At 44.9% G+C, this 27,896-nt stretch overlaps 1 protein-coding gene across 1 annotated transcript in view; it reads right to left on the bottom strand.

Moving 5' to 3' along the window:
* Positions 1-5,762: 5,762 nt before the first annotated feature.
* Positions 5,763-27,896, bottom strand: part of RRAGD (Ras related GTP binding D) — an 82,634-nt gene continuing 60,500 nt past the window's right edge. Inside the window, exons 6-7 of the mRNA XM_077289734.1 lie at positions 12,224-12,366; positions 5,763-6,626 (exon numbers count right to left, since the gene is read on the bottom strand). Of these exons, the coding sequence (XP_077145849.1) occupies positions 6,475-6,626; positions 12,224-12,366 (295 nt within the window). The 3' untranslated portion in view covers positions 5,763-6,474. The remainder of the gene's footprint in view (positions 6,627-12,223; positions 12,367-27,896) is intronic.

Raw genomic sequence — 27,896 nt, 5'->3', positions numbered from 1 at the left:
CCCGAACACGTAAAATCCCTCAGGCAGAAAGGGGACCATTACAGCAGGGAGAAGTAGTAGTCTTCAACCAAAAGAGAGGCTGGGGCTTTATTAAAGAAGCAGGGATGATAAATGAGATTTTCGTTAACTGGAGAGACATTGAATCCCACTTAATGGAAGAACACCCTGACAGAGACCTTTATCGAGGTGATAGAGTAGCATATACCTGCCATAGCGGCGACAAAGGCTGGTACGCTCTGGACTGCAGAAAATGCGTACCCGTACAGAAACGTCCAAAGTATGCCAACCAGGCTGCAGCATCAGTTCATGAAAGTGCAGTAGCTAGCCCGGCTAGGCCAGTTACTAAATGACATAGGTCCACCCAGACACCAGTGTTGGAACTAACCAATGTGCCATGGTGTGATGTACCAGTTGAGAGATATGATCCTGAGTTTTCCCGGTCAGGGAGTAGCAGTCACCAGGAGCTACCCTGGCAGAGGAAATAGAAAGCTTCTGAATGTTACGATAATTGCTGAAAGTTCAAAAAGACTTTTGAAGGTTAAGGCTATGTGCACACGTTCAGGATTTCTTGCAGAAATTTCCTGAGCAAAACCGGACATTTTCTGCAAGAAATCTGCATGCATTTTTTCGCGCATTTTTTTGCTGTTTTTTTTTGCGGATTTTTCCGCAGATTTCCCAATCTGCAAAAAATCCGCAAAATTAATGGACATGCAGCTTTTTTTACCACGATGCATTGTTTTTTGCGGAAAAAAACGCATCATGTGCACAAAAATTGCAGAATGCATTCTAAATGATGGGATGCATAATGTATGGGTTTTTTATGCTTTTTTATAGTGAAAAAAATGCGAAAAATACGCAACATGTGCACACAGCCTAAAAGTTCATTTGTTTGAAAAGACACTGAGGCCATAGACAGTGAATGGTCCACAAACTTTCCATTGTAAATAGTTGGCACCTCTTAAGGTGCTTTCAACTGGTTTTACAAGTGACCACTGAAGATACTGTTTGTTTACACTAAAAAGTTGTTTGTCTTAAAGGGACTGAGAAGAAAAACCGTTTGGTGTGGTTGAAGAAGCCGTCCAGAGAGGAGACCACTTACGCCTTGCAGCCCACCCAACCCTACATTGGGAGTTTAGAACGGGTCCCCCGCATCACTGCTGTTGTTGGTGAGAGACATCTCACAATTTGTTGAATGAAACTGTTATTGATATAATGTGAAATACTTGAATGTTTGCACTTTTTAAATGCTGCAGTACCTCAGTATAGAAAAAGTTGACCTTGTTGCACTTTTTTAAGAAAGTGATAGTATTTGATATTGCTAGAAAAGTAAAAGTAAGGGAAATATATGCACAAGTAATATTTGATATTACAGAGAGTTCTATATTTTTGGTAAAGCTAATGTTTTGTACTTGTAATATAAGACAGTAACCTTCTATAAAGGGAAGAAAAGTTTTATAACACCTGTTGCAGTTTAAGTGCACTTCAAAAAAATCTTGTATGTCTTTAACTTGTTATTGTTCTTTTTGTTTTCCCAGTCCGGGAGTACTGGATTTAACAGGGGGGAGTGTAACACCCCAGGTAACTGCTTGTTACAGTGGTATTGCCTTCCTCTCGGGGAGGGTGATGCCATGCTTGGAAGCGAGGAAGGATGCCTTTAACAGGTAACCAGCACATGCAACACTGTTCTGACTCCAGGCCAGAAGGGGGAGCTCTGAACCCGGTTTCAGGGGAGGTTCCCTAGATATATATATTCTCCCTGGAGGAGGAGTTAGAGTAGATCGTGAGAGGAGACTGAGGAGAGGAAGCAGACAGAGAGTGTGAGAGAAGAAAACTGGGGCCATGCAGACGAGTGGTTCTGCAGCTCCTGGACGGAGAAAGGAGAGTCAGAGCAGTCTGTAGGATACTGAAATGGGAAGAGAAGCGCAGGAGAAGTAAAGAGCGGAGGGAAGCTGCGACTAAGCTTCCTCCACGCTGAAGTGCAGAATACAGGTAGCCGGAAGACCGAGGTTGTGGGGGTAACTGTATGCCCCACAGCAGAAACCGGCAGACAGGAGATTGCAGGTCGCCTGTCCACCATTAACACCCGAAGGTACAGTAACACATAGAGCCCGGAGTTATCCTGAGAGTCACCTGTAAAAAGGCTTGAGTTACCTGCCAATGCGGGTAGTGTCCTACCAACAAAGGGGACAGAGAAAAAGTGAGGACCATGTGTGAGGCCTAAGGCAGCAAGGGACTACAACGCGGCGCAGAGAGGAAGGCTTCCAACCCAACCTGGTTAAGGGGATTCCTGAATCGCTTCCAAGCCGTCCGGACCACGCCAGCACCTGTGATCCGGTACCCCGGACTGTGGCTGCCTTACACCAGTAAAAAGGTAAAGAGACTGCAACCTTGTGTCCTCTGATTCTTTCTACACCATCTACCATCTGTCCCTACTATACCGGGAGCCCTGGGGACCCAGCTTTACCTGTGGGAAGCCATACCATCCCTGCTGCAGTACCATCACCCCAGGAGACCACTTTAAGCAGCGTTGGTTAACCCTGAACGAATACCACAGATGGCGTCACGAACATTCCTTATTCTAAATACCCCTTTAAAGTCCTTCCCTTTTATTTGGACCCCCAGGGCCAGGGACCAGGTCACTGCCACCATGACCACATCCATTTAAGAACCGGCCCGGTTCCGAGTACCCCATGGCCCTTGCGGGCGCTCCACATGCATTATGCTGCTGGTCTCCGCATTGCCACCATAACATGGACACCACCACATACCCATATTTTGAGACTGTGAAAGCTGCCTCAAGGCTAATTCACTTGCCAATGTGGTGTGTATGGACCCGTACATACCCTTTCAGTTGTTACAAGTACATTGTTTTACACTCATAGGTATCATTACTCATTGTGAAGGGTGAATCTTAAAGTGAGTCCGTCACCCTCAAAACAAAATTTAAACTAATCTCATAGTCTTTCAGATGACTTGGCCCATATACAAATCATACTTGTACTGTGTGACTGGGCCCCTACATTGTTAAACAAGCTAATTTTGATTCCCTTATGCAGTAGCCGCTATAGTGCACTACTGCACCCCCCTGGAATTTGCATACCCCAACTTCCTCTCTTGTGGTTAACAATGCTGCTTGCAAAGAGCCAGCCCTGTGTCAAAAGAAAGCTTGCGTCTGCCGCTCTGGTGATTGACAGTTGAGGCTTGTCCTGAGCCAGTGTAGCGCCCCAGAGTCCTGGTCGTTGCAGTACTGATGCTCCGCCGCTAAGGGGGGCTATGGTACGTCTGATGGCACTGAAGGAGTTCACCTGACCAGGTATCACAGACACCAATACACTTCACAGTCTGGCCTCCAGGGGGAGCTAAGGGTGCTATGTATTAGGCCACTCCTCACAATCTGGTAAAACTGGGGGTTAGAGAGAAGCTGACTGGGTTGGAACCAGGCAACATCCTGTGGCAGAGGGTGTTGCAGGGGAAGATTCAGGGGGGTCCCTGTCAGGGGTGGGATCCTGACAGAGGCCTAGCGAACAGAAAGAACGTTATGGGACCGCGCCTGCACTTCATCGCGGCGGTACCCCAAGAAAGGACAAGAAGCGAGGTTTATTGTGCTGAGTGAGAAACGAGATCAACGCAACAAGGAGAAACACCAGTAGGAGTCGTGCTGTAAGACGAGGCAACATCCTACTGAGGCGCGTAGCCGGTGGCCGGAAACGCCGAGGAAGTATTGAGCTCCAGGCCTTACTTCAAACCTACGGCAGGACAGTCAGTTCTAGGCGGGCTGTCTCACCCAAAATCACCTAAGCAGACACAGGGGGCAACATCGGGAGAGGGGCGACTCTAGGGTCCCGGAAGAACTCCAAGCCCACCCGTCATACGGGTGCGTCCTAGACATATCATCTGGGGGGACGAAGAAGAACATCATAATCGAGTTGTGAGGGAACTTCAGAAACAGACACAACAGTTGTGAGGACTATCCCGTAAGCACAGCAGGGAAGGACTACAACACACAAGCGCTAGAAGGTAGGCACAGATTTCCACCTGCAAAGGGAACTCTGGAGGTGCCATCAGACCGGCCGGACTCAGGTAGCCCGGTTAACCGTATTCCGGACTGAGGATCCTGAAGCCTTCAGTAAAGAGGTAAAGAGACTGCAACCTGGTGTCCTCGTTATTCACCGCGACCTACACCGCACCACAACATCATCACATTCTCAACTTTCACTGGACGCCCCTCAGCAGGGTCACGGACCGGGCCTAGCCATCGTGACAACCCCAGAACTGAGACGCAGAGGCCCGGTACCGGGTGCCCCTCGGCCCTGCGGCAGTGGGGGCGCTCCACCAGCACAGTCTCCGAAGAAAACTGGTGCTTGCATTTACTCACTGTTAGGCTATGTGCCCACGATCAGGAATAGCAGCGTTTTGGACGCAGTGTATTTTCACTGTCTCCAAATCGCAGTGTTCTAATCACGCAGTTAAATCCTCATTTCCGTGTTCCGTGAACCATGCAGAATTACCGCATCTAGTGAATGGCTATGGGTGAGACTACACAGCGCAGACTAGCGTCTCCGCTGCAGATAGTTAACATGCTGTGGTTTATAAACCCGCACCGCAGGTGAGTTTACGCATCGTTAAATAGAAGCACAATGGGCATGGCATTTCTATAAATCCCAGCCACTGTGCTTCTAATGTAGAATGCAGCATTTTGGAGACAGAGCAGGTGAGTTGCGTCCAAAACGCTGCCTTCATGTTTGTGGGCACGTATCTTGGAGTTCCTCGATTGAAGCAGGCGTTCATAGCTCTCTCCTGTCTGCTACAGTCGCTCCATTACAACAGTGTGCGGCTGCAGGGGAGAATGTAGATCTTTGGGTGTCCACTCCGATCTAGGAACTCCAATAGTGAGTGAGCAGAGGCACAAGCTTTCTCCTGAAACAGTGTTGTCTCTTGACAAGCCACCCATCTCAAATAGTAGGGCGGGAGGTGAGGTGTTCAATTTTAGGAGGTGGAATGGTGAAGTGAAGCTGCTCAGCTATGGCAAGGGCACACTAGGCAACCTAATTAGCATATGGGAATAAAGGGGCTTTTTTTGCACAACAGCAGGACAGTTTTCTACAATAAAGGTATGATTCTTATTGGGACAAGATATACTCCTATATGACTATGTGCTTAGCTTAAATTGTGCTTTGGGGGGTGTCAGACTCCTTTTTAAAATATTCCTATGATTTCATGGGATTGCTCAAAATATGCTGTTCTGTGTGACTACACGAGAAATTACACTATATTGCTAACTGTATAACTTATAACCAGAATTTTCACCAATTTGTCTCTCTGCATGCTGTATCTCTTATTTTCAGTCTCTAAACTAGTGGGTGGAGACATTATACAGCAGTACTGAGCAGTGTAGCTGTGAATTCCGCACCAGAATGAGATAAAACACTTACTAGAAAGCGGCTTCATGGGTTTACGTGTGCCTGGGCTTCTCTTCTTCACTCAGCTTCTTACTCTGCTCCTCCTCAAACCCCATCTCTTCAGACTTTAATAAACAGCTAGAATATTATACTTGTGTGCTGCCAGTCAATGTTTTAAACAATGTGGGTTGTAGCTGTGTTTTAGAGTAAATAATAAGTTCAATATGCAGTTGTGGAAAGAAGTGGCTCATAAGTGGAGAAAGAAGTTAAGTTTCTTATTCTTGTTTGTACTACTTATTTGTACAACGTTTGTAGAAACAACAGTGACCCATTTACCTTTGACATGTTAAAATAGAAGCACAGTCAGGCTGCAAGTTTATTCATTTCGGCATACTGCTAGTATGAAAGTACAGCATAGAGAGCTCCGTATTGTGGGCACTACATATACTCAGCCTGGTAGCATGTGTATTGCACATACTGGGAGAGGGAATTCCCAATGTCACTACTAGGCTTTGAACATTGAACACCACATCCTCTGTTTCCTGATGCTGCACAGCAGACAGAAGTGAAGTAGACTAAAATATCACAATCTTGTCCTGTAATGTAGGCATGTTTCGACATGTAGCTTACATTCAGATATTTAAATTAGCTGTATAAAAGTGCATTATAACTTCCAAAGTGCAAAAATACCTTTAACGTCTCTTTATTATAAAAATCTGAAAACCTAAAAAAATATTTATTCTACTACACATTGTGTTTTATAGTCGCATCATGTACAGTGTGCAAATGTTTAGCTCTATGCTGCATCAAAGAAACAAATGACAAATGATCTGTTACACCGATGCTAGAGATTAGTGGGTGCACCAGGAATATGTTGTGTTCAATGTTTCCCTTATTTTGTATGAGCGCATAGTGCAGTCTCCCTGCTGTGACCATCAGGCGGCATATTAGTAATACTATAAATGAATCTGATTGTCTATAAGGTAAAGTCCCTTATGAAGAATCCTCAGGATTAGAATTCTCCTTATCTTAGAGAAACTCTGCAGATGGAGCAGCTTTCTGGACCTCTTCATCTCTATTTCCGAGCTCTCGGTGCACCATTGGGGGCAGCTCTTCTGCTCTTTCGAATGTGACTCAGGTGTTTGCGAGATCTGAGCACTTTTACCCTTACCTCAAACACTTCCTGAATTGCTTTACGAAAGCAATGGAAATTGTAATCTATCAAACCTGTAAATGAAGGAAAAACATTTTTTTTAAAGCTATGTCAACTTATATGATTAAAAGGAAGCTCTCATCAGATTCATTTTGCCTGAACCACAGAATGAATCCAAGCCTGGTTACAGCTTTGTATGTTTTACTGTGAAATGCTTAGAGAAAAGATGCTGGAAAAGCCGGCTAGGAACTATGTGGCTCAGTAGTCTGATTGGTCCACAGCTATTTTCTCCCCGCCCCGATACCTTTGACTGACAGGTCTCTCCCTATGTGCACACTTGTGACCTATCAGTATCGTGGTGAGGAGAAGCCATCCAACAAACCGCTTTGGGCTTGTCAGACAAGGCAAATAATCCCTCACCGGCCTTTCAAAGTATGTTTACACTGAAACGCCACCGAATTTTAGCGTGAAGCATACATGGCTGTAATCACTACGCCAGTGTCTGAACCACGGGCAGCATGAATATGACGACTGGTTCCCTTTGAGGAGACTTTGATACAATGGAGACAACCTAATACATTTCTTATAATGAAAACAATCAGTGAGCTACAAACAGTGCTTGCAGCCATTCAGCAACCTACTCCTGCCATTTGATTTTCACTGTTTAAAGAGAATCTGCCACCCGATTTTTGCCACCTATTCTGAAAGCAGCATAATGCAGAGACAAAGACCCTGATTCCATCAATGCGTCACTAAAGGTACCTTCACACTGAACAACTTAACAACGATAACGATAGCGATCCGTGACGTTGCAGCGTCCTGGATAGCGATATCGTTGTGTTTGACACGCAGCAGCGATCAGGATCCTGCTGTGACATCGTTGGTCGGAGCTAGAAGGCCAGCACCTTATTTCGTCGCTGGATCACCCGCTGACATCGCTGGATCGGTGTGTGTGACACCGATCCAGCGATGTCTTCACTGGTAACCAGGGTAAACATCGGGTTACTAAGCGCAGGGCCGCGCTTAGTAACCCGATATTTACCCTGGTTACCATTGTAAAAGTAAAAAAAAAGCACTACATACTCACCTTCTGATGTCTGTCACATCCCCCGGCGTCCGCGCTGCTGCTCAGAGCTTCCGGCACTGAATGTGTCAGTGCCGGCCGTAAAGCAAAGCACAGCGGTGACGTCACCGCTGTGCCCTGCTACTGCCGGCGCTTACACAGTGCAGGGAAGCGGACGCCGGGGGACCCGACAGACACCGGAATGTAAGTATATAGTGTTTTGGTTTTTTTACATTTACACTGGTAACCAGGGTAAACATCGGGTTACTAAGCGCGGCCCTGCGCTTAGTAACCTGATGTTTACCCTGGTTACCCGGGGACTTCGGCATAGTTGGTCGCTGGAGAGCTGTCTGTGTGACAGCTCTCCAGCGACCACACAACGACGAAACAGAGACGCTGCAGCGATCGGCATCGTTGTCTATATCGCTGCAGCGTCGCTTAATGTGACGGTACCTTTACTGGGCTGCTCACTGTAGTTTTGATAAAATCAGTACTTTATCAGCAGATTATCATTTCATGACGTTGTGACGTCCGGGAGACCGAGGTACCCAGCACCAGATCAATGAAGTCCGTCTCTTGAGGGGGATGTCACTACTGGCTTGACCCGGTGCTGTGGCCTCAGGCGATGCACAATGTAAGGGATATCATGAAGGAACAGACACTTACTTGATCAGCAGCAGGTCCTCTCAGCTGTGATGACCCCGATCCTGGATCGATGGCTATTGTCCAAATGAAAGACTGAGGCGCTGAAACGTTTAACCAGTTTACTTCAACAAAAAGGGATTTGCAACCAATACTGTCACCGGAGTCTGTTTAAGAACTCTGAATTACTTTGACCCTGTCAGGATTTCCACCTCTTATTATGCGCAGTTTCTGTATGGCCCTGCTGCTGTTTGTGAACTGGCTGCCGACCCAATCTGTCTCTTCTGTGCTCTGGTTCGACGGACAACCCGAGTCCTTTTTTTGTCGGCTTACCCCCTCTGGGAGTACCGCTGAACTGTGTCTGTTGCTGCGTCTTACCCTGGTGAAGCTGATATCACCTCACTTCCTTCCGGTTGCTGTATTATATATAATGAATATAGCCACGGATCCGGTATCCGTCTCTGCGCCTATTCTGGGTAGAGGTTATTGCTACCCGGTTCTCACAATGTCCTTTTTCTCTATTCCTCTTTTCCTACTATGGGTATTACAGGCCTATAATCCGTCATAGGGCTGTTAGGAGTTCAGTTATACGACCTCTCACTTTCAGCTCTTCAACCCAACTGCCAGTCCTTTTCTCAGACCAGAATAGATCAAGGGGAGTCTCTGGAGCTCCCCCTTCTGGCCGGAGATGGTAGTGCAGTCTTGCTATTTTAATATTTGTATTTGGTGTCAATAACTATTTTTGTGGCAAATACCCCTAGGGGCGCCACAACAAGTTAACTGGTTGCCATGTAGTCCTACATATTTATACAGTAAGTTCTGTATAACCCTGCCCCCACTACTGATTGACAGTTTTCAGCCTATGTACAATGTATGCAGAAAGTTGCCAATCAGTGATGTGGGCAGAGTTATAAAGAGCTCAGCATTCAGAGAACTGCTAGATCTGCTGCAGATAAAACAGTGATATTATAAAAACTGCATCAAGCAGCCCAGTAAGTGATACATCTCTGAAATCAGGACCCCAGCCCCTACATTATGTTGTCTCAAATGGGGTAGCAAAAACATGGTGACAGATTCCCTTTAAGCTCAGTCAAGGTTTCTTATATATTTTTTCCTTTTTATTTTCGCAGGGTAATGTAATATGAAAAGCTTCTAAAATGTGTTGCAATCATTTTACGAATAATGTCACACAATATGAGTATTAAAGAGAGTGCTGACACATTAGAAGATGGAAAACATCTTCATGTATTTGAGGAATTAGGGAAAGCGACACTTTAGTTTGAGTTTTAGCTCAGAGCCTCTAACAGCTCACGTAATGCTTTGATCTGGATTAGCTCACAGTGTACTGGCAGGCAATGCAGATTATGTATTTTCTCAAATGGACTAGTCTGCTTCTCATGTTCGGACAGCATTTTCTTTTTAGATTAGGATAGGGGTAGTAAAAAAATGTTTTACATTTATAGCAATTCACTTACACCTTTCTTACATTTCGGGGCTCAAGTACACAATCATATTCTCAATCTATATGAGCTATCTATGGAAAATAACTCAAATATACAGATATCAGCTCCTGTATTTCTAGAAAGTGTTCTCTTTAAAATAATTTATGACCAGTTCTGTTTTATTTTTATTTTCAGTCTCCAAAACTCTTTTTTTTTTTCTGTTATGCCAATGAGGTAACAGCAAAAAAAATCACCAACGAGTACAGTGGATGTAAAAAGTCTACACATTCCTGTTACAATGCCAGGTTTTCACTTTCGTGTAAAATAGTCATCCCAAGAAGAACCCTTTCAGAACTTTTTCCATCTTGATGTCACCTATAAATCTATAGATATCCATTGAGAAACTAAGTTAAATATTTTCACGTGGATAAAGAAAAATAGGTAAAATAATGTAGTTGCCTAAACATACACATCCTGAAACTAATACTTTGTTGAAGTACCCTTTGTAGGCAACACTCACTGTTAAAAAGGCTGCACTGTGAAGCAAGCTCAGGGGCAGTGCTAGATATACAAATAGGGGTGGGGGTATTTGCATATAGATTAAAAGTGGGTTTTTTTTTTTCAACTACATTACTTTATATTATTGGTATGAAGTTGATTTGGGCTAAGTGCCTATAAAACAGTAACTTAATTTGCATTTAGGGCTGACCATCTGGCTTTATTGTGAGAGAGGCGTTTAGTTGCTTAGAGGTTACTTTGAGTTCCTTAGCGACCTTGCAGGTTATTATACACCTTGCTATAGGTTGACCAAGAAGGATAATATTGGCCTTGAATGTTTGTACATAATCTGTTCAAAGGGCTTTAGTCACATATCAGTATTTTTGATCAGCATTTCATCAGTATTTATCTGCCAAAACCAGGAGTTTCTCCAAAACACAGAACAGGTGTCAATCTTTCAATTATAGTTTTTCTTTGTATGTTCCACTCTTGGTTTTGGCATCCAAACACTGATGAAAAAGATTGACCAAATACTAATGTGTGAATGAGGCATTACTGTGGATTGGAAAAGTCCAAACTCTTTAGAGATCGTTTTGTAACTATATCTAGCCCAAAGAGCTTCAACAACTCTTCCTTTGAGGTCCTCAGAAATTTCCTTTGTTCATGCCACGATAAACTTCCACAAATGTGTTATGAAGATCACACTTTGATAGATCCCTGTTCTTTAATGAAAATCGATCACCCACTCACACCCAATTGTCGTCCTATTGAATGAAAATGCCTAATTTCACCTTCATATCATCTCATAATCATAAAGGCTCAAATACTTTAGCTACTCGTAGACATGTGATATTGGATCATTTTCCTCATTTATAAAAATGACAAAATGTAATATTTTTAACTCTTGCTTAATTTGATTCATTCTCCCTACTTTTAGGACTTGTGTAAAAGTCTGATGTGTCACGGTTTCATCTCTGTGGCTTAGTGACGCTGTGACTGACAGCGCAGCCGCCCTATGGGAGCAAGAGTGTGCTAGAGGGTCAGTATTGTGAGTAACAGTCCAGTCATCTAATGTGATGCTGGGGCGTGCTGGGCTGTCAGCTCTCTGATTGAGCTCTCTGCTCAATCTCATCCAGCCCTGTGGCCGTTTCCCCAGGTGCCTCCCACCCTTAGTGATTTGCTGGCTATTTAGCTGGCTAGCTGTAAGCAGTCCAGCATCAGTTGTAGCTTAGCTTTGTTTGGTGTCTTCCGTTTAGCATTGTGTCTGTTTCTCTGATCTTGTTTCCAGACCTAGGATATGTTGTGACTATTTGTGTGGATTATTTCTTCTACTCTTGACGCTTTCTGAGTTCAGGTACTCCACCTCGGACTGGGCCTCTAACTACCCATTTATCTTACTCCTTTGTCTTAATGTATCTTACTCCTTTGTCTTAATGTACCCTCCTGACATTTGACCCCGGACCGTTACTTGACCACTCCTTTGTCTTGCCTCTCAGTACTACGTACCCTGTTGGTGGTATCTGACCTCGGACCTCTTGACTACCCTGTCTCATGGCTTTTCCGTGAGTAGTGACTCTGCATCACATGATGTAGACTAAGTCAACTTTATATAGAAATATAGAAAATTTTGAGAGTTCACAAACTTTCAAGCACCACTGTATGTATCTTTTACCTAATGTAACTGCTGTTCTCCTGAATCTGGTGTTTACTTTTTTTTCCTGTGTCTCTCCATTGTGATATGACATCTCTTCCCAGAATATAAATCTAGTCTAGTTAGCCAGCTGAGTGTGGTCTTCAGGAAGACTCTAAAAAATGTTAGAGCCAAGTCCACTTGCTAAAAAGGCTAGATTTATATACAGGGAAGAGGTGGGCATATAACAGTAGCAGAGAGGCACAGGAAAATATAAAAAGCCCTCCAGATTCACCATTTACACCTGGTATATAAAATAAATATATATTTATGGCACATGGCAAGATCTCTTTAAAGTTGCATTACACATTTTGTCTTGTTCAGAAAAACATTTACCTTTTCTTTCAAAACTCTCTTCTCTCACAAAACACACAAGGGCTAGGAATTTAGTCACTTCTTTTAAATACAAAACTGTGGTATTATTCAGTCTTATAATTGCCAGTGATTCTTTATCATAAGGTGTGCCAGCTCCTTTCAACCTGGAAGCAGAGAAGGAAATACATTAAGCTAAGAAAACATAAAAAGTAAGCAATGCTAGCTGTAAGGAATCGGACTTGTATATTCAGTGCAAAAACCTCTAGGCTGAAGCATAAGGGCTCATCATAGGACATAATATAATTAGTTCCCGATTCGCAAAATTGGAGATACGGTACTTATTGGGAAATTCCAGACTTGGTTTATATTTTTTTTAAACACAGATGAGACAAGAAGTTCTCACACACACTGACTATACATGATGCTGATTTGCTGCTGTAAATAGAAGCAATATAAAAATAAAAAAACAGCTTACCGCTGCACTGCCAGCAATGTCATAATGTCCAAGATGTTCATGAGATCGGTGCACGGAATCCTCCAGGCCGGCAATCCTGGGTGAGTAGCATAAATAGAAGACGGAACGTGAAAGGGAAATTTTCTTCAGCACCAAATAGAAAAAAACTTTGATTACCGTATATAAAAAAACATGTCTATTGTGAAGCTTACTTTGTTAAAAAAAAGTCATTAAAAAAGTAGATACATATAAACCTTACACTTTTCGGACTTGCACTAATCCTTATAGTACTAGTCCAAAACGCGTAAGGTTCATATGTATCTGCCTTTTTAATGACTTTTTTAACAAAGTAAGCTTTACAATAGACATGGTTTTTATATAATCGAAGATATTTTCTATTCGGTAATGGAGAAAATTTCCTCTTCCTATTCCATCTTATATTTGTGTAAATAGAAGCACATTAGTCCCTCTTCACACTGCATTTCTGTAGTGCATTCGGGGATTTTGTCTGAATACAACTAAAAACAGAACCCAGATGGTATTGGGACGGTACCTCAACTCTGCTTTTGGCTGTAATGACCCAAACTTAATTGGTGTTTTTTTTTTCTGAAAGTGTCCTTTTGTTCAAATGGGGCATAGAAACATAGCAGACTATGGCCCCAATTCATTTCTGGAATAATTTGCTCCTTTGTAGTGGAATTTTCATATGTACCTAATTTGGTGACTATCTGGGGCCAATTAGACTGTATAGAGTACTATGTGGGGCCTACTATTCTTTATGGAGGACTATTTGGGGTCCACAATACTATATGGAAGACTATGCAGGGCACATAATACTATATGAAGGACTATGTAGGGCTATTATTCTGTATGGAGGACTATGTGGGGCACATTATTCTTTATGGAGGACTATGTAGGGCCATTATTCTGTATGGAGGACTATGGAGTCCATTATTCTGTATGGAGGACTATGTAGGGCCCATTATATTGTATGGAAGACTATGTTGGGCATATTATACTGTATGAAAGACTATGTGGACTATGTATCCTCAATGACATCACCGCTTGTCACGGATGCTTAGCGAGCAGCAGCTCATCTTCCCCATGGTTTTCATCCTGGGAGGTCGCATCTTGGCACCATCCAGGTTGACAACCTTTTATCACAGACATGGATTATGGTGTGGGACAGTATGTCAGACAGTGAGGGATATGGCTGTTTTTTTATTTATTTATTTTTACAGGGGACGAGGGCATCAATGGAATGGGCATAAGGTAAGGTGAGTATAAATTTTGTTTTTTATTTGTAAATAAAAAAGTAAAATGGCATGCATGTTTATTTACTAACCCGTGGGCTCGATGTCACCTTGATGTCACCTGACAATACAAAGGTGATATCAACCCCTCAAATATTACCCCACTTGCCACTGCTACAAGGCAAGTGAGAAAGAGCCTGGCAAAGCATCGGAATTGGCACATCTAATAGGTGCAACTTTTCTGGGGTGGCTATTTTTAGGTTGAGGGGGTGCAATATCTTGTCTGTTTTAGCTTGGCCAATTTTCAAAAATAGGGGGGTCCCCACGCCATTTTTTTAAAATTATTTATTTGAATAAATAAAAAAAAACGTGGTGGTGTCCCCTCTATTCTTGATAACCAGCCATGATAAAACTGACAACTGAGGTTTGCAGCCCACAGCTGTCACTTTTGCCATCCTGGTTATAAAAAATAGAGGGAAACCTAAGCCATTTTTTTTATTTATTTGATGAATAGTCTTGTCAGCAGCACCTGATCTCGCTGTCATTAGTGGCAGCAGGCATAAGCTGATGGGAGTAGTACTCTCTCATCAGCCGATGCCTCTGTAAACTTTTTACCACCTGTCACAGCTGCTGGAGCGCTGATCGGCAGTAATAATCTTACCGCTGATCAGAGCCACAGGTGTTTTCCACACTGTCATGCAGATGACACAGTGAGAAACACCCGATGTTTAGGGTGCCAAACCCGAACAGTAACACAGGCTTCCTGGAGAAATGCGTGTTCAGGGTCTATGCCAGAACATTAGGTGTTTGCTAAGGACCACAAACTTTACAGCTCGGGTTCGCCCATCTCTAATCATCGGCACTTAACCTTGGATACGCTGTCACAAGTTATATTACCTTAAAACCCTTATAACACCTTCACAAAAAGAGAGCACAATATTCCTGTATATTAAAGTTTAGATAGACATTAATGAGCAGCAGCAATCGCTTTCAGCATATCAGTAGCTTTCTTTGCAGTTGGAAATTACTTTGAAAATCTCTAGTTGTATGCAGCTCCTACCACTAGAGGGCTCAAGGATATCTAGAAAATTAAAGTAGATGAGAGCAGTAATTACAGGTCCTTCTCAAAAAATTAGCATATAGTGTTAAATTTCATTATTTACCATAATGTAATGATTACAATTAAACTTTCATATATTATAGATTCATTATCCACCAACTGAAATTTGTCAGGTCTTTTATTGTTTTAATACTGATGATTTTGGCATACAACTCCTGATAACCCAAAAAACCTGTCTCAATAAATTAGCATATCAAGAAAAGGTTCTCTAAACGACCTATTACCCTAATCTTCTGAATCAACTAATTAACTCTAAACACATGCAAAAGATACCTGAGGCTTTTAAAAACTCCCTGCCTGGTTCATTACTCAAAACCCCCATCATGGGTAAGACTAGCGACCTGACAGATGTCAAGAAGGCCATCATTGACACCCTCAAGCAAGAGGGTAAGACCCAGAAAGAAATTTCTCAACAAATAGGCTGTTCCCAGAGTGCTGTATCAAGGCACCTCAATGGTAAGTCTGTTGGAAGGAAACAATGTGGCAGAAAACGCTGTACAACGAGAAGAGGTGACCGGACCCTGAGGAAGATTGTGGAGAAGGACCGATTCCAGACCTTGGGGAACCTGAGGAAGCAGTGGACTGAGTCTAGTGTGGAAACATCCAGAGCCACCGTGCACAGGTGTGTGCAGGAAATGGGCTACAGGTGCCGCATTCCCCAGGTAAAGCCACTTTTGAACCATAAACAGCGGCAGAAGTGCCTGACCTGGGCTACAGAGAAGCAGCACTGGACTGTTGCTAAGTGGTCCCAAGTACTTTTTTCTGATGAAAGCAAATTTTGCATGTCATTCGGAAATCAAGGTGCCAGAGTCTGGAGGAAGACTGGGGAGAAGGAAATGCCAAAATGCCTGAAGTCCAGTGTCAAGTACCCACAGTCAGTGATGGTGTGGGGTGCCATGTCAGCTGCTGGTGTTGGTCCACTGTGTTTCATCAAGGGCAGGGTCAATGCAGCTAGCTATCAGGAGATTTTGGAGCACTTCATGCTTCCATCGGCTGAAATGCTTTATGGAGATGAAGATTTCATTTTTCAGCACGACCTGGCACCTGCTCACAGTGCCAAAACCACTGGTAAATGGTTTACTGACCATGGTATTACTGTGCTCAATTGGCCTGCCAACTCTCCTGACCTGAACCCCATAGAGAATCTGTGGGATATTGTGAAGAGAAAGTTGAGAGACGCAAGACCCAACACTCTGGATGAGCTTAAGGCCGCTATTGAAGCATCCTGGGCCTCCATAACATCTCAGCAGTGTCACAGGCTGATTGCCTCCATGCCACGCCGCATTGAAGCAGTCATTTCTGCCAAAGGATTCCCGACCAAGTATTGAGTGCATAACTGAACATTATTATTTGATGGTTTTTTTGTTTGGTATTAAAAAACACTTTTATTTGATTGGTCGGGTGAAATATGCTAATTTATTGAGACAGGTTTTTTGGGTTATCAGGAGTTGTATGCCAAAATCATCAGTATTAAAACAATAAAAGACCTGACAAATTTCAGTTGGTGGATAATGAATCTATAATATATGAAAGTTTAATTGTAATCATTACATTATGGTAAATAATGAAATTTAACACTATATGCTAATTTTTTGAGAAGGACCTGTAGGCTGTGTGCACAGAATGCAGATTTAGTGCAGATTTAGTGCAAATCTGCAGCGTTTTTTTCCACGCAGAAATGCTGCAGATCTGCACTGTGATTTACAGTACAATGTAAATCAATGTGAAAAAAAAAAAGCTGTGCACATGGTGCAGAAAAATCTGCGCAGAAACGCTGCGGTTTTCAAAGAAGTGCATGTCACTTCTTTTGTGCGGATCTGCAGCGTTTCTGCACCCCTCCATTAATAGAAATCCGCAGTGGTAAAAACTGCAGAAAATCCGCACAAAATCCACATCAATTCAGCACAAAAACCACACAAAATCCGCATAAAAACCGCGGCAAATCCGCAGCTGCGGATTCTGCCAGGAGATGCGGATTTTGTGCAGAAAATTCTGCACCTCTTTTTTAACGTGTGCACATAGCCTTATTAAATGACATACTAACGACAGATTCTTTTTAATAACAACCCACCTATTTCATCTACACTCACCGGCCACTTTATTAGGTACACCTGTCCAACTTCTTGTTAACACTTAATTTCTAATCAGCCAATCACATGGCGGCAACTCAGTGCATTTAGGCATGTAGACATGGTCAAGACAATCTCCTGCAGTTCAAACCGAGCATCAGTATGGGGAAGAAAGGTGATTTGAGTGCCTTTGAACGTGGCATGGTTGTTGGTGCCAGAAGGGCTGGTCTGAGTATTTCAGAAACTGCTGATCTACTGGGATTTTCACGCACAACCATCTCTAGGGTTTACAGAGAATGGTCCGAAAAAGAAAAAAAATCCAGTGAGCGGCAGTTCTGTGGGCGGAAATGCCTTGTTGATGCCAGAGGTCAGAGGAGAATGGGCAGACTGGTTCGAGCTGATAGAAAGGCAACAGTGACTCAAATCGCCACCCGTTACAACCAAGGTAGGCCTAAGAGCATCTCTGAACGCACAGTGCGTCGAACTTTGAGGCAGATGGGCTACAGCAGCAGAAGACCACACCGGGTACCACTCCTTTCAGCTAAGAACAGGAAACTGAGGCTACAATTTGTACAAGCTCATCGAAATTGGACAGTAGAAGATTGGAAAAACGTTGCTTGGTCTGATGAGTCTCGATTTCTGCTGCGACATTCGGATGGTAGGGTCAGAATTTGGCGTAAACAACATGAAAGCATGGATCCATCCTGCCTTGTATGGAGCATCTTTGGGATGTGCAGCCGACAAATCTGCGGCAACTGTGTGATGCCATCATGTCAATATGGACCAAAATCTCTGAGGAATGCTTCCAGCACCTTGTTGAATCTATGCCACGAAGAATTGAGGCAGTTCTGAAGGCAAAAGGGGGTCCAACCCGTTACTAGCATGGTGTACCTAATAAAGTGGCCGGTGAGTGTATATGGGCATGCAGGTCATAAAGAGTTGAATAAAATGAAACCTTGACATCTGCAATCCAATGTCATATTCCAGAGAAATTCAATTTTTTTTCTTAATGTGTAAGGCTATGTTCACACGTTGCGGTTTTTGCTGCGGATCCGCAGCAGTTTTCCATGCGGTGTACAGTACAATGTTAACCTATGGAAAACAAAAACCGCTGTGCACATGCTGAGGAAATGCTGCGGTTTATTTTCCGCAGCATGTCAATTCGTTGTGCGGAATCCGCAGCGGTTTGGCACCTGCTCCATATTAAAAACCAAAACTAAAACCGCAGTGGAAACCGCACAAAAAAACGCGATAAATCCGCAGTACTTTTTCCGCAGCGGAATCCGCAACGTGTGCACATGGCCTAAATGAGTTTTTAAGATCTATGGGCACGACACAGATCGCCCTGATAATCTGCCTCCAGAGCTTATTTGAAATTAAAGGGAGAGTTACCAGGTACAAGTAAATCAGGAGAGAAGACTGTAAGTCATCATACATATCACATTGGTAACGCCACCTTTCATTTAACATATGCTCTGGAGGCAGGTATAGTTCTTAACAGCTCATTTACATATAAGAAGAATGTGGATTTCTTTGGAATAAGACATCAGATCACATCAGATCACAGATATAAAGGTACCACTTTATTCAGCTTCCTATGACCTACATGCCAATATAGACAGCTTAGGAGGGTTTGTCCTATTGACAGATTGCTCTTTCTGATTGCTAACTGAGGTCAGGGCTTTGGATCTCAAGAACCAAATCTTGAAAAGAGTGGAGATGCTCATCACTTTCAACCTCTGCACCATTCATTGTCTGTGGGATTTCTGGAAATAAACGAGCACTGTACCTGACTTTCTCCATCAGTGAATAACTTTCAATTCTGCGAAAATCCCTTTAATAAATCCATACTGAAATTGATATAAAAGTGTTCCAGTTATGTACGTCATCGGCTGCGTCCCTGCCTTTGATGCGGGCTCACAAGCTGAACCCGCATCTTTCCCTGTACTTGATGGCTGATTTAATCCGGCTGTCTGAACCGGGGAAAAAGCAATGTAAAGTGAGGGCTAGACAATATCATCTGCCACAAATTGTGATCAGCTCCTGAACCGGCACTGGATTTCACACACACAGAGGTTGCTTCACAACTGATTATGGATATATTGGTGTCAGCTGCAGCGGCTCATGTACACACGTGGTCAAAATTGTTGGTACCCCTCATTTAATGACAGACAAACCCACAATGGTCACAGAAATAACTTGAATCTGACAAAAGTAATAATAAATAAAAAATCCATGAAAATAAACAAATGAAAGTCAGACATTGCTTTTCAACCATGCTTCCACAGAATTTTTTTAAAAATAAAAATAAAACTCATGAAATAGGCCTGGACGGAAATGATGGTACCCTTAACTTAATATGTTGTTGCACAACCTTTTGAGGCAATCACTGCAATCAAACGATTCCTGTAACTGTCAATGAGACTTCTGCACCTCTCGACAGGTATTTTGTCCCACTCCTTAAGAGCAAACTGCTCCAGTTGTCTCGTGTTTGAAGGTTGCCTTTTCCAGATGGTATGTTTCAGCTCTTTCCAAAAATGCTCAATAGGATTTAGGTCTGGGCTCATAGAAAGCAACTTCAGAATAGTCCAATGTTTTCCTCTTAGCCGTTCTTGGGTGTTTTTAGCTGTTTGTTTTGGGTCATTATCCTGTTGCAAGACCCATGACCTGCGACTGAGACCGAGCTTTCTGACACTGGGAAGCACATTTCTCTCTAGGATCCTTTGATAGTCCTGAGATTTCATTGTACCCTGCACAGATTCTAGACACCCTGTGCCAGATGCAGCAAAGCAGTCCCAGAACATAACAGAGCCTCCTCCATGTTTCACAGTAGGGACAGTGTTCTTTTCTTGATATACTTAATTTTTTCAGCTGTGAACATAGAGCTGAAGGAATGGCTGTACTGGGCCCCTGGCCCTCAAGGGAGGCCAGTATGACGGGGTCACAGGGGAATGCAGAGCCTGGGGCGGTGGAGGACAATGCGGGGTTAAAATTTCGGAGTAGGTAATTTTGAATTTGAAAAGGGGGGGCGGGGTCCGGAGGAGACAGGGAGGAGCAAGCGAGGTGGAGCATAGTGAAGGGGATTGTGAAAAAAAACGGCAATTTGCCCCATTAACTGCCGCGCTCACCTCACTGGTCCGAGCGCTTACAGAAGCTCCGCAAAAATGGAGGTCGAGGCCTTGCTACAGAGGTTGCGAGACGAGGCAGATACGCAGGACACTGAATGGCTGCAGCAGTCAGTAAGCAGCCTTCTCAACAGAGCGGTGACGGAACCGGCCCAGGTTCCTGCTGAGGGATGCCGGCCGCGGAGGTCCAGGCCTCCGGTGCGCCTGAGCCCTGAAGTCACCCCTCAGGCCCGGCGCCGAATCAGGAGCCCCTCTAGCGACCCTCTGGCTGGGGGCGCGATCAGCGGTGCGGCGGCAACCCACGGCAGAGCCAGGAGGAATCCGGCAGCACGGTGGGGCCTGCAGGTGTCCGGAGCGGGAACGGCGGGCTGCATCAGCTCAGGTGAGCCTGCTCGGCGTGGAGGATCGGGCGGATCCAGGAGACGGGGGCCTTATTCCCAGGCCTCTCGGCGTGGGGCGTCCAGCGGGCGGCGATCTGCCGGCCTAGTCAGCAGCGACAGGGCAGGGATCTGGAGGGCCGAGCTCTTATAGCCAGCGTAGGCCGGGGCTGAGTCTGGCGAGTGGGTCTGGCCATGTCACGTCTGATGTAAGCAGCAATACCCAGCACGGGCAGCACTAAGCTGGCCCAGGCACCGGTACAGCGTCTGTGTCGGCAGGAAGGGCCCCCACACCTTCAGATGGGCTATCACAGGACGGCAGTTGGCTGTCTGATCTACCCGGGGACCAACAGGAAGAGAGCCCAGAAGAGGAGCACAGACGTCTGGCTTCAGGACCTTCGGCTGCCGGGTCCACAGCGCTCGGGCAGCTAGGTGAGAACAATCCATTTCTATCTTGTACCCCTATGCTAGCTCCCTCTGTCGGTGGTAGTCGGGATGTATTTATGGGGGGAGTTGGGGGGGGATAAGTCTTATCATGCATGGGCTTAGAGATCTGGCTACGCTTTGGGGGTCGGGGGGTTCGAACATAGGGTCCTCTGTTGTGAAATTGGATTTTGGGCTCCCCCGGTGGCCACTGGTGGAATTGAACTGGTGTGCATCATCCTCTCTGTTCACCTGTTTCCATCAGGATGTGGGAGTCGCTATTTAGCCTTGCTCCTCTGTCACTTCCATGCCGGTCAACATTGTAATCAGAAGCCTTTCTCTGCATGTTCCTGCTGCTAGACAACTCCCAGCTAAGTTGGACTTTTGTCCTTGTTTGTTTTTGCATTTTGTTCCAGTTCACAGCTGTAGTTTCGTTTCTGTGTCTGGAAAGCTCTTGTGATCTGAAATTGCCACTCTGATGTTATGAGTTAATACTAGAGTCTTAAAGTAATTTCAGGATGGTGTTTTGATAGGGTTTTCAGCTGACCATGAAAGTGCCCTTTCTGTCTTCCTGCTATCTAGTAAGCGGACCTCAATTTTGCTAAACCTATTTTCATACTACGTTTGTCATTTCATCTAAAATCACCGCCAATATTTGTGGGGGCCTCTGTCTGCCTTTCGGGGAAATTTCTCTAGAGGTGAGCCAGGACTATATTTTCCTCTGCCAGGATTAGTTAGTCCTCCGGCCGGCGCTGGGCGTCTAGGGATAAAACGCAGGCTACGCTACCCGGCTACTGTTAGTTGTGCGGCAGGTTTAGTTCATGGTCAGTTTAGTTTCCATCCTTCCAAGAGCTAGTTCTTATGTTTGCTGGGCTATGTTCTCTTGCCATTGAGAACCATAACAGTTTGACCGGCCATAAAAGGGTTAAATTAATTGACAGAGAAAGGAGAGAAAAGAGAAGTCTGCTGAAGATTTTTTTTTTTTTTCTCAGTTCTGAGTGTGCTTGTAATTGAATCTCTTGCAAGTCTGCCTATATTGCAGCCTTTCTCTCTCTCTCTCCTTCTAATCCTGGAATGGCTCTGTGTTCACCTGTTTAAAATGGATATTCAGAGTTTAGCTGCAGGTTTGAATAATCTCACCACGAAAGTTCAAAATTTACAAGATTTTGTTGTTCATGTTCCTATATCTGAACCTAGAATTCCTTTGCCTGAATTTTTTTCGGGGAATAGATCTTGTTTTCAAAATTTCAAAAATAATTGCAAGTTGTTTTTGTCCCTGAAATCTCGCTCTGCTGGAGATCCTGCTCAGCAGGTCAGGATTGTGATTTCCTTGCTCCGGGGCGACCCTCAGGATTGGGCTTTTGCATTGGCTCCAGGGGATCCTGCGTTGCTCAATGTGGATGCGTTTTTTCTGGCCTTGGGGTTGCTTTATGAGGAACCTCAGTTAGAACTTCAGGCGGAAAAGGCCTTGATGTCCCTATCTCAGGGGCAAGACGAAGCTGAAATATACTGCCAGAAATTCCGTAAATGGGGTGTGCTTACTCAGTGGAATGAGTGCGCCCTGGCGGCGAATTTCAGAGAGGGTCTCTCTGATGCCATTAAGGATGTTATGGTGGGGTTCCCTGTGCCTGCGGGTCTGAATGAGTCCATGACAATGGCTATCCAGATCGATAGGCGTCTGCGGGAGCGCAAACCTGTGCACCATTTGGCGGTGTCTACTGAGAAGACGCCAGAGAATATGCAATGTGATAGAATTCTGTCCAGAAGTGAACGGCAGAATTTTAGACGAAAAAATGGGTTGTGCTTCTATTGCGGTGATTCAACTCATGTTATATCAGCATGCTCTAAGCGTACTAAGAAGCTTGATAAGTCTGTTTCAATTGGCACTTTACAGTCTAAGTTTATTCTATCTGTGACCCTGATTTGTTCTTTATCATCTATTACCGCGCACGCCTATGTCGACTCTGGCGCCGCTTTGAGTCTTATGGATTGGTCCTTTGCCAAACGCTGTGGGTATGATTTGGAGCCTCTTGAAACTCCTATACCCCTGAAGGGGATTGACTCCACCCCATTGGCTAGCAATAAACCACAATACTGGACACAAGTAACTATGCGGATTAATCCGGATCACCAGGAGATTATTCGCTTTCTTGTGCTGTATAACCTACATGATGTGTTGGTGCTTGGATTGCCATGGCTGCAATCTCATAACCCAGTCCTTGACTGGAAAGCTATGTCTGTGTTAAGCTGGGGATGTAAGGGGACGCATGGGGACGTACCTGTGGTTTCCATTTCATCATCTATTCCCTCTGAGATTCCTGAATTCTTGACTGAATATCGTGACGTTTTTGAAGAACCTAAGCTTGGTTCATTACCTCCGCACCGGGAGTGCGATTGTGCCATAGATTTGATTCCGGGTAGTAAATACCCTAAGGGTCGTTTATTTAATCTGTCTGTGCCTGAACATGCTGCTATGCGGGAATATATAAAGGAGTCCTTGGAAAAGGGACATATTCGTCCTTCGTCATCTCCCTTAGGAGCCGGTTTTTTCTTTGTGGCTAAGAAAGATGGCTCTTTGAGGCCGTGCATTGATTATCGGCTTTTGAATAAAATCACGGTTAAATATCAATATCCGTTGCCACTGCTGACTGATTTGTTTGCTCGCATAAAGGGGGCCAAGTGGTTCTCTAAGATAGATCTCCGTGGGGCGTATAATTTGGTGCGAATTAAGCAGGGGGATGAGTGGAAAACCGCATTTAATACGCCCGAGGGCCACTTTGAGTATTTGGTGATGCCTTTTGGGCTTTCAAATGCCCCTTCAGTCTTTCAGTCCTTTATGCATGACATTTTCCGTGATTATTTGGATAAATTTATGATTGTGTATCTGGATGATATTTTGATTTTTTCGGATGACTGGGACTCTCATGTCCAGCAGGTCAGGAGGGTTTTTCAGGTTTTGCGGTCTAATTCCTTGTGTGTGAAGGGTTCTAAGTGCGTTTTTGGGGTTCAAAAGATTTCCTTTTTGGGATATATTTTTTCCCCCTCTTCCATCGAGATGGATCCTGTCAAGGTTCAGGCTATTTGTGATTGGACGCAACCCTCTTCTCTTAAGAGTCTTCAGAAATTTTTGGGCTTTGCTAACTTTTATCGTCGATTTATTGCTGGTTTTTCTGATGTTGTTAAACCATTGACTGATTTGACTAAGAAGGGTGCTGATGTTGCTGATTGGTCCCCTGCTGCTGTGGAGGCCTTTCGGGAGCTTAAGCGCCGCTTTTCTTCCGCCCCTGTGTTGCGTCAGCCTGATGTTGCTCTTCCTTTTCAGGTTGAGGTCGACGCTTCTGAAATCGGAGCTGGGGCGGTTTTGTCGCAGAGAAGTTCCGATTGCTCCGTGATGAGACCTTGTGCTTTTTTCTCGCGTAAATTTTCGCCCGCCGAGCGGAATTATGATGTTGGGAATCGGGAGCTTTTGGCCATGAAGTGGGCTTTTGAGGAGTGGCGTCATTGGCTTGAGGGGGCTAGACATCAGGTGGTGGTATTGACTGACCACAAAAATCTAATTTATCTTGAGTCCGCCAGACGCCTGAATCCTAGACAGGCACGCTGGTCGTTGTTTTTCTCTCGGTTTAATTTTGTGGTGTCCTACCTGCCGGGTTCTAAGAATGTTAAGGCGGATGCCCTTTCTAGGAGTTTTGAGCCTGACTCCCCTGGTAATTCTGAACCTACAGGTATCCTTAAGGATGGAGTGATATTGTCTGCCGTTTCTCCAGACCTGCGGCGGGCCTTGCAGGAGTTTCAGGCGGATAGACCTGATCGTTGCCCACCTGGTAGACTGTTTGTTCCTGATGATTGGACCAGTAAAGTCATTTCTGAGGTTCATTCTTCTGCGTTGGCAGGTCATCCTGGAATCTTTGGTACCAGGGATTTGGTGGCAAGGTCCTTCTGGTGGCCTTCCCTGTCTCGAGATGTGCGAGGCTTCGTGCAGTCTTGTGACGTTTGTGCTCGGGCCAAGCCTTGTTGTTCTCGGGCTAGTGGATTGTTGTTGCCCTTGCCTATTCCGAAGAGGCCCTGGACGCACATCTCGATGGATTTTATTTCGGATCTTCCTGTTTCTCAGAAGATGTCTGTCATCTGGGTGGTGTGTGATCGTTTCTCTAAGATGGTCCATTTGGTTCCCCTGCCTAAGTTGCCTTCTTCTTCCGAGTTGGTTCCTCTGTTTTTTCAAAATGTGGTCCGTTTGCATGGTATTCCGGAGAATATCGTTTCTGACAGAGGTACCCAATTCGTGTCTAGATTTTGGCGAGCATTCTGTGCTAGGATGGGCATAGATTTGTCTTTCTCGTCTGCTTTCCATCCTCAGACTAATGGCCAGACTGAGCGGACGAATCAGACCTTGGAGACATATTTGAGGTGTTTTGTGTCTGCAGATCAGGATGATTGGGTTGCTTTTTTGCCTTTAGCGGAGTTTGCCCTCAATAATCGGGCCAGCTCTGCCACCTTGGTGTCTCCCTTTTTCTGTAATTCGGGGTTTCATCCTCGATTTTCTTCTGGTCAGGTGGAATCTTCGGATTGTCCTGGAGTGGATGCTGTGGTGGAGAGGTTGCATCAGATTTGGGGGCAGGTAGTGGACAATTTGAAGTTGTCCCAGGAGAAGACTCAGCTTTTTGCCAACCGCCGGCGTCGGGTTGGTCCTCGGCTTTGTGTTGGGGACTTGGTGTGGTTGTCTTCTCGTTTTGTCCCTATGAGGGTTTCTTCTCCCAAGTTTAAGCCTCGGTTCATCAGCCCGTATAAGATATTGGAGATTCTTAACCCTGTGTCCTTCCGTTTGGACCTCCCTGCATCTTTTTCTATTCATAATGTTTTTCATCGGTCATTATTGCGCAGGTATGAGGTACCGGTTGTGCCTTCCGTCGAGCCTCCTGCTCCGGTGTTGGTTGAGGGCGAGTTGGAGTACGTTGTGGAAAAAATCTTGGACTCCCGTGTTTCCAGACGGAAACTCCAGTATCTGGTCAAATGGAAGGGATACGGTCAGGAGGATAATTCTTGGGTGACTGCCTCTGATGTTCATGCCTCCGATTTGGTCCGTGCCTTTCATAGGGCTCATCCTGATCGCCCTGGTGGTTCTGGTGAGGGTTCGGTGCCCCCTCCTTGAGGGGGGGGTACTGTTGTGAAATTGGATTTTGGGCTCCCCCGGTGGCCACTGGTGGAATTGAACTGGTGTGCATCATCCTCTCTGTTCACCTGTTTCCATCAGGATGTGGGAGTCGCTATTTAGCCTTGCTCCTCTGTCACTTCCATGCCGGTCAACATTGTAATCAGAAGCCTTTCTGTGCATGTTCCTGCTGCTAGACAACTCCCAGCTAAGTTGGACTTTTGTCCTTGTTTGTTTTTGCATTTTGTTCCAGTTCACAGCTGTAGTTTCGTTTCTGTGTCTGGAAAGCTCTTGTGATCTGAAATTGCCACTCTGATGTTATGAGTTAATACTAGAGTCTTAAAGTAATTTCAGGATGGTGTTTTGATAGGGTTTTCAGCTGACCATGAAAGTGCCCTTTCTGTCTTCCTGCTATCTAGTAAGCGGACCTCAATTTTGCTAAACCTATTTTCATACTACGTTTGTCATTTCATCTAAAATCACCGCCAATATTTGTGGGGGCCTCTGTCTGCCTTTCGGGGAAATTTCTCTAGAGGTGAGCCAGGACTATATTTTCCTCTGCCAGGATTAGTTAGTCCTCCGGCCGGCGCTGGGCGTCTAGGGATAAAACGCAGGCTACGCTACCCGGCTACTGTTAGTTGTGCGGCAGGTTTAGTTCATGGTCAGTTTAGTTTCCATCCTTCCAAGAGCTAGTTCTTATGTTTGCTGGGCTATGTTCTCTTGCCATTGAGAACCATAACAGTCCTCTCCATCTGCGGCATGGCTTGGGAATCTGGGGGAAGTTCCGGGTTTAGGGGGTCCCCTGGGAGGGTTCAGTGGTGTTAGCTCCAGGAGCATGTTGTTGGAGAACGCTGGGAATGATGCCGCAATGCCGAGTGCTACTGCACCTTTGGTCAACGTCCATTGCTACATATGGAAATAAAGATCACGGCACTCAGGGTTTCTTGGAGGTGCACAAGTTAGGGATCCAACCCGTAGAATATAACTATGAAATTACTTGGCACTCAGGAGATATGTTGTTGCAAAATTCAGAAATGGATTTTATTTGGTGCATCCAGTTCAACATGTATAAACGTTTTCGGTCTACACAAATAAGACCTTCATCAGATACAGTTGTGAGTGCTGGAGACCATGTGTGACAAAACACACTAAATTAGAATTAGAAAACAGCCAAGGTACGGGAGCGCAAGGCGACTGAAGGCCTATGGTGATGAGCAAATACAGCGCTAAGACAAAGCGAGGTGCTCGCAAGGGAGACAGTGCTGAACATCAGAGAGGCTACGGACGCCGTGCAGTGGAGAGGACGCTCCCGGAACGCACTACACGAGAGTCAACCACCTTGGAGACTTCAAACTCCAAATTACCATCCACCAAGACTGGAGGTGGCATAGGCGCCGCGTCCACAGAACCCACCACCTTCTTTAGAAGAGACCTGTGGAACACGTTGTGTATCTTATACACCGTAGGGAGCTCCAATCGGTACGCTACTGGGTTAATGACGGCGGTGACCCTAAATGGACCAATAAACCGTGGACCCAATTTAAGGGATGGTATTTTGAGTCTTATGTTTTTTGTGGATAACCACACCCAGTCATCCACACTCAGGTCCGGACCTGGCACACGCCTACTGTCAGCCACACGTTTGTAACTAGCACCCACACTCAACAGGCGCTGTTTAACTCTCCTCCAGACTGATGACAATTGTGTTCCTAACTGGTCCTCCT

Source organism: Ranitomeya variabilis, chromosome 2, assembly GCF_051348905.1.
Source record: "Ranitomeya variabilis isolate aRanVar5 chromosome 2, aRanVar5.hap1, whole genome shotgun sequence".
In the NCBI taxonomy this organism is placed as follows: Eukaryota; Metazoa; Chordata; class Amphibia; order Anura; family Dendrobatidae; genus Ranitomeya; species Ranitomeya variabilis.
The sequence above is the reverse complement of the archived record's forward strand: the minus strand, read 5'-3'. Positions and strand labels throughout refer to the sequence as shown.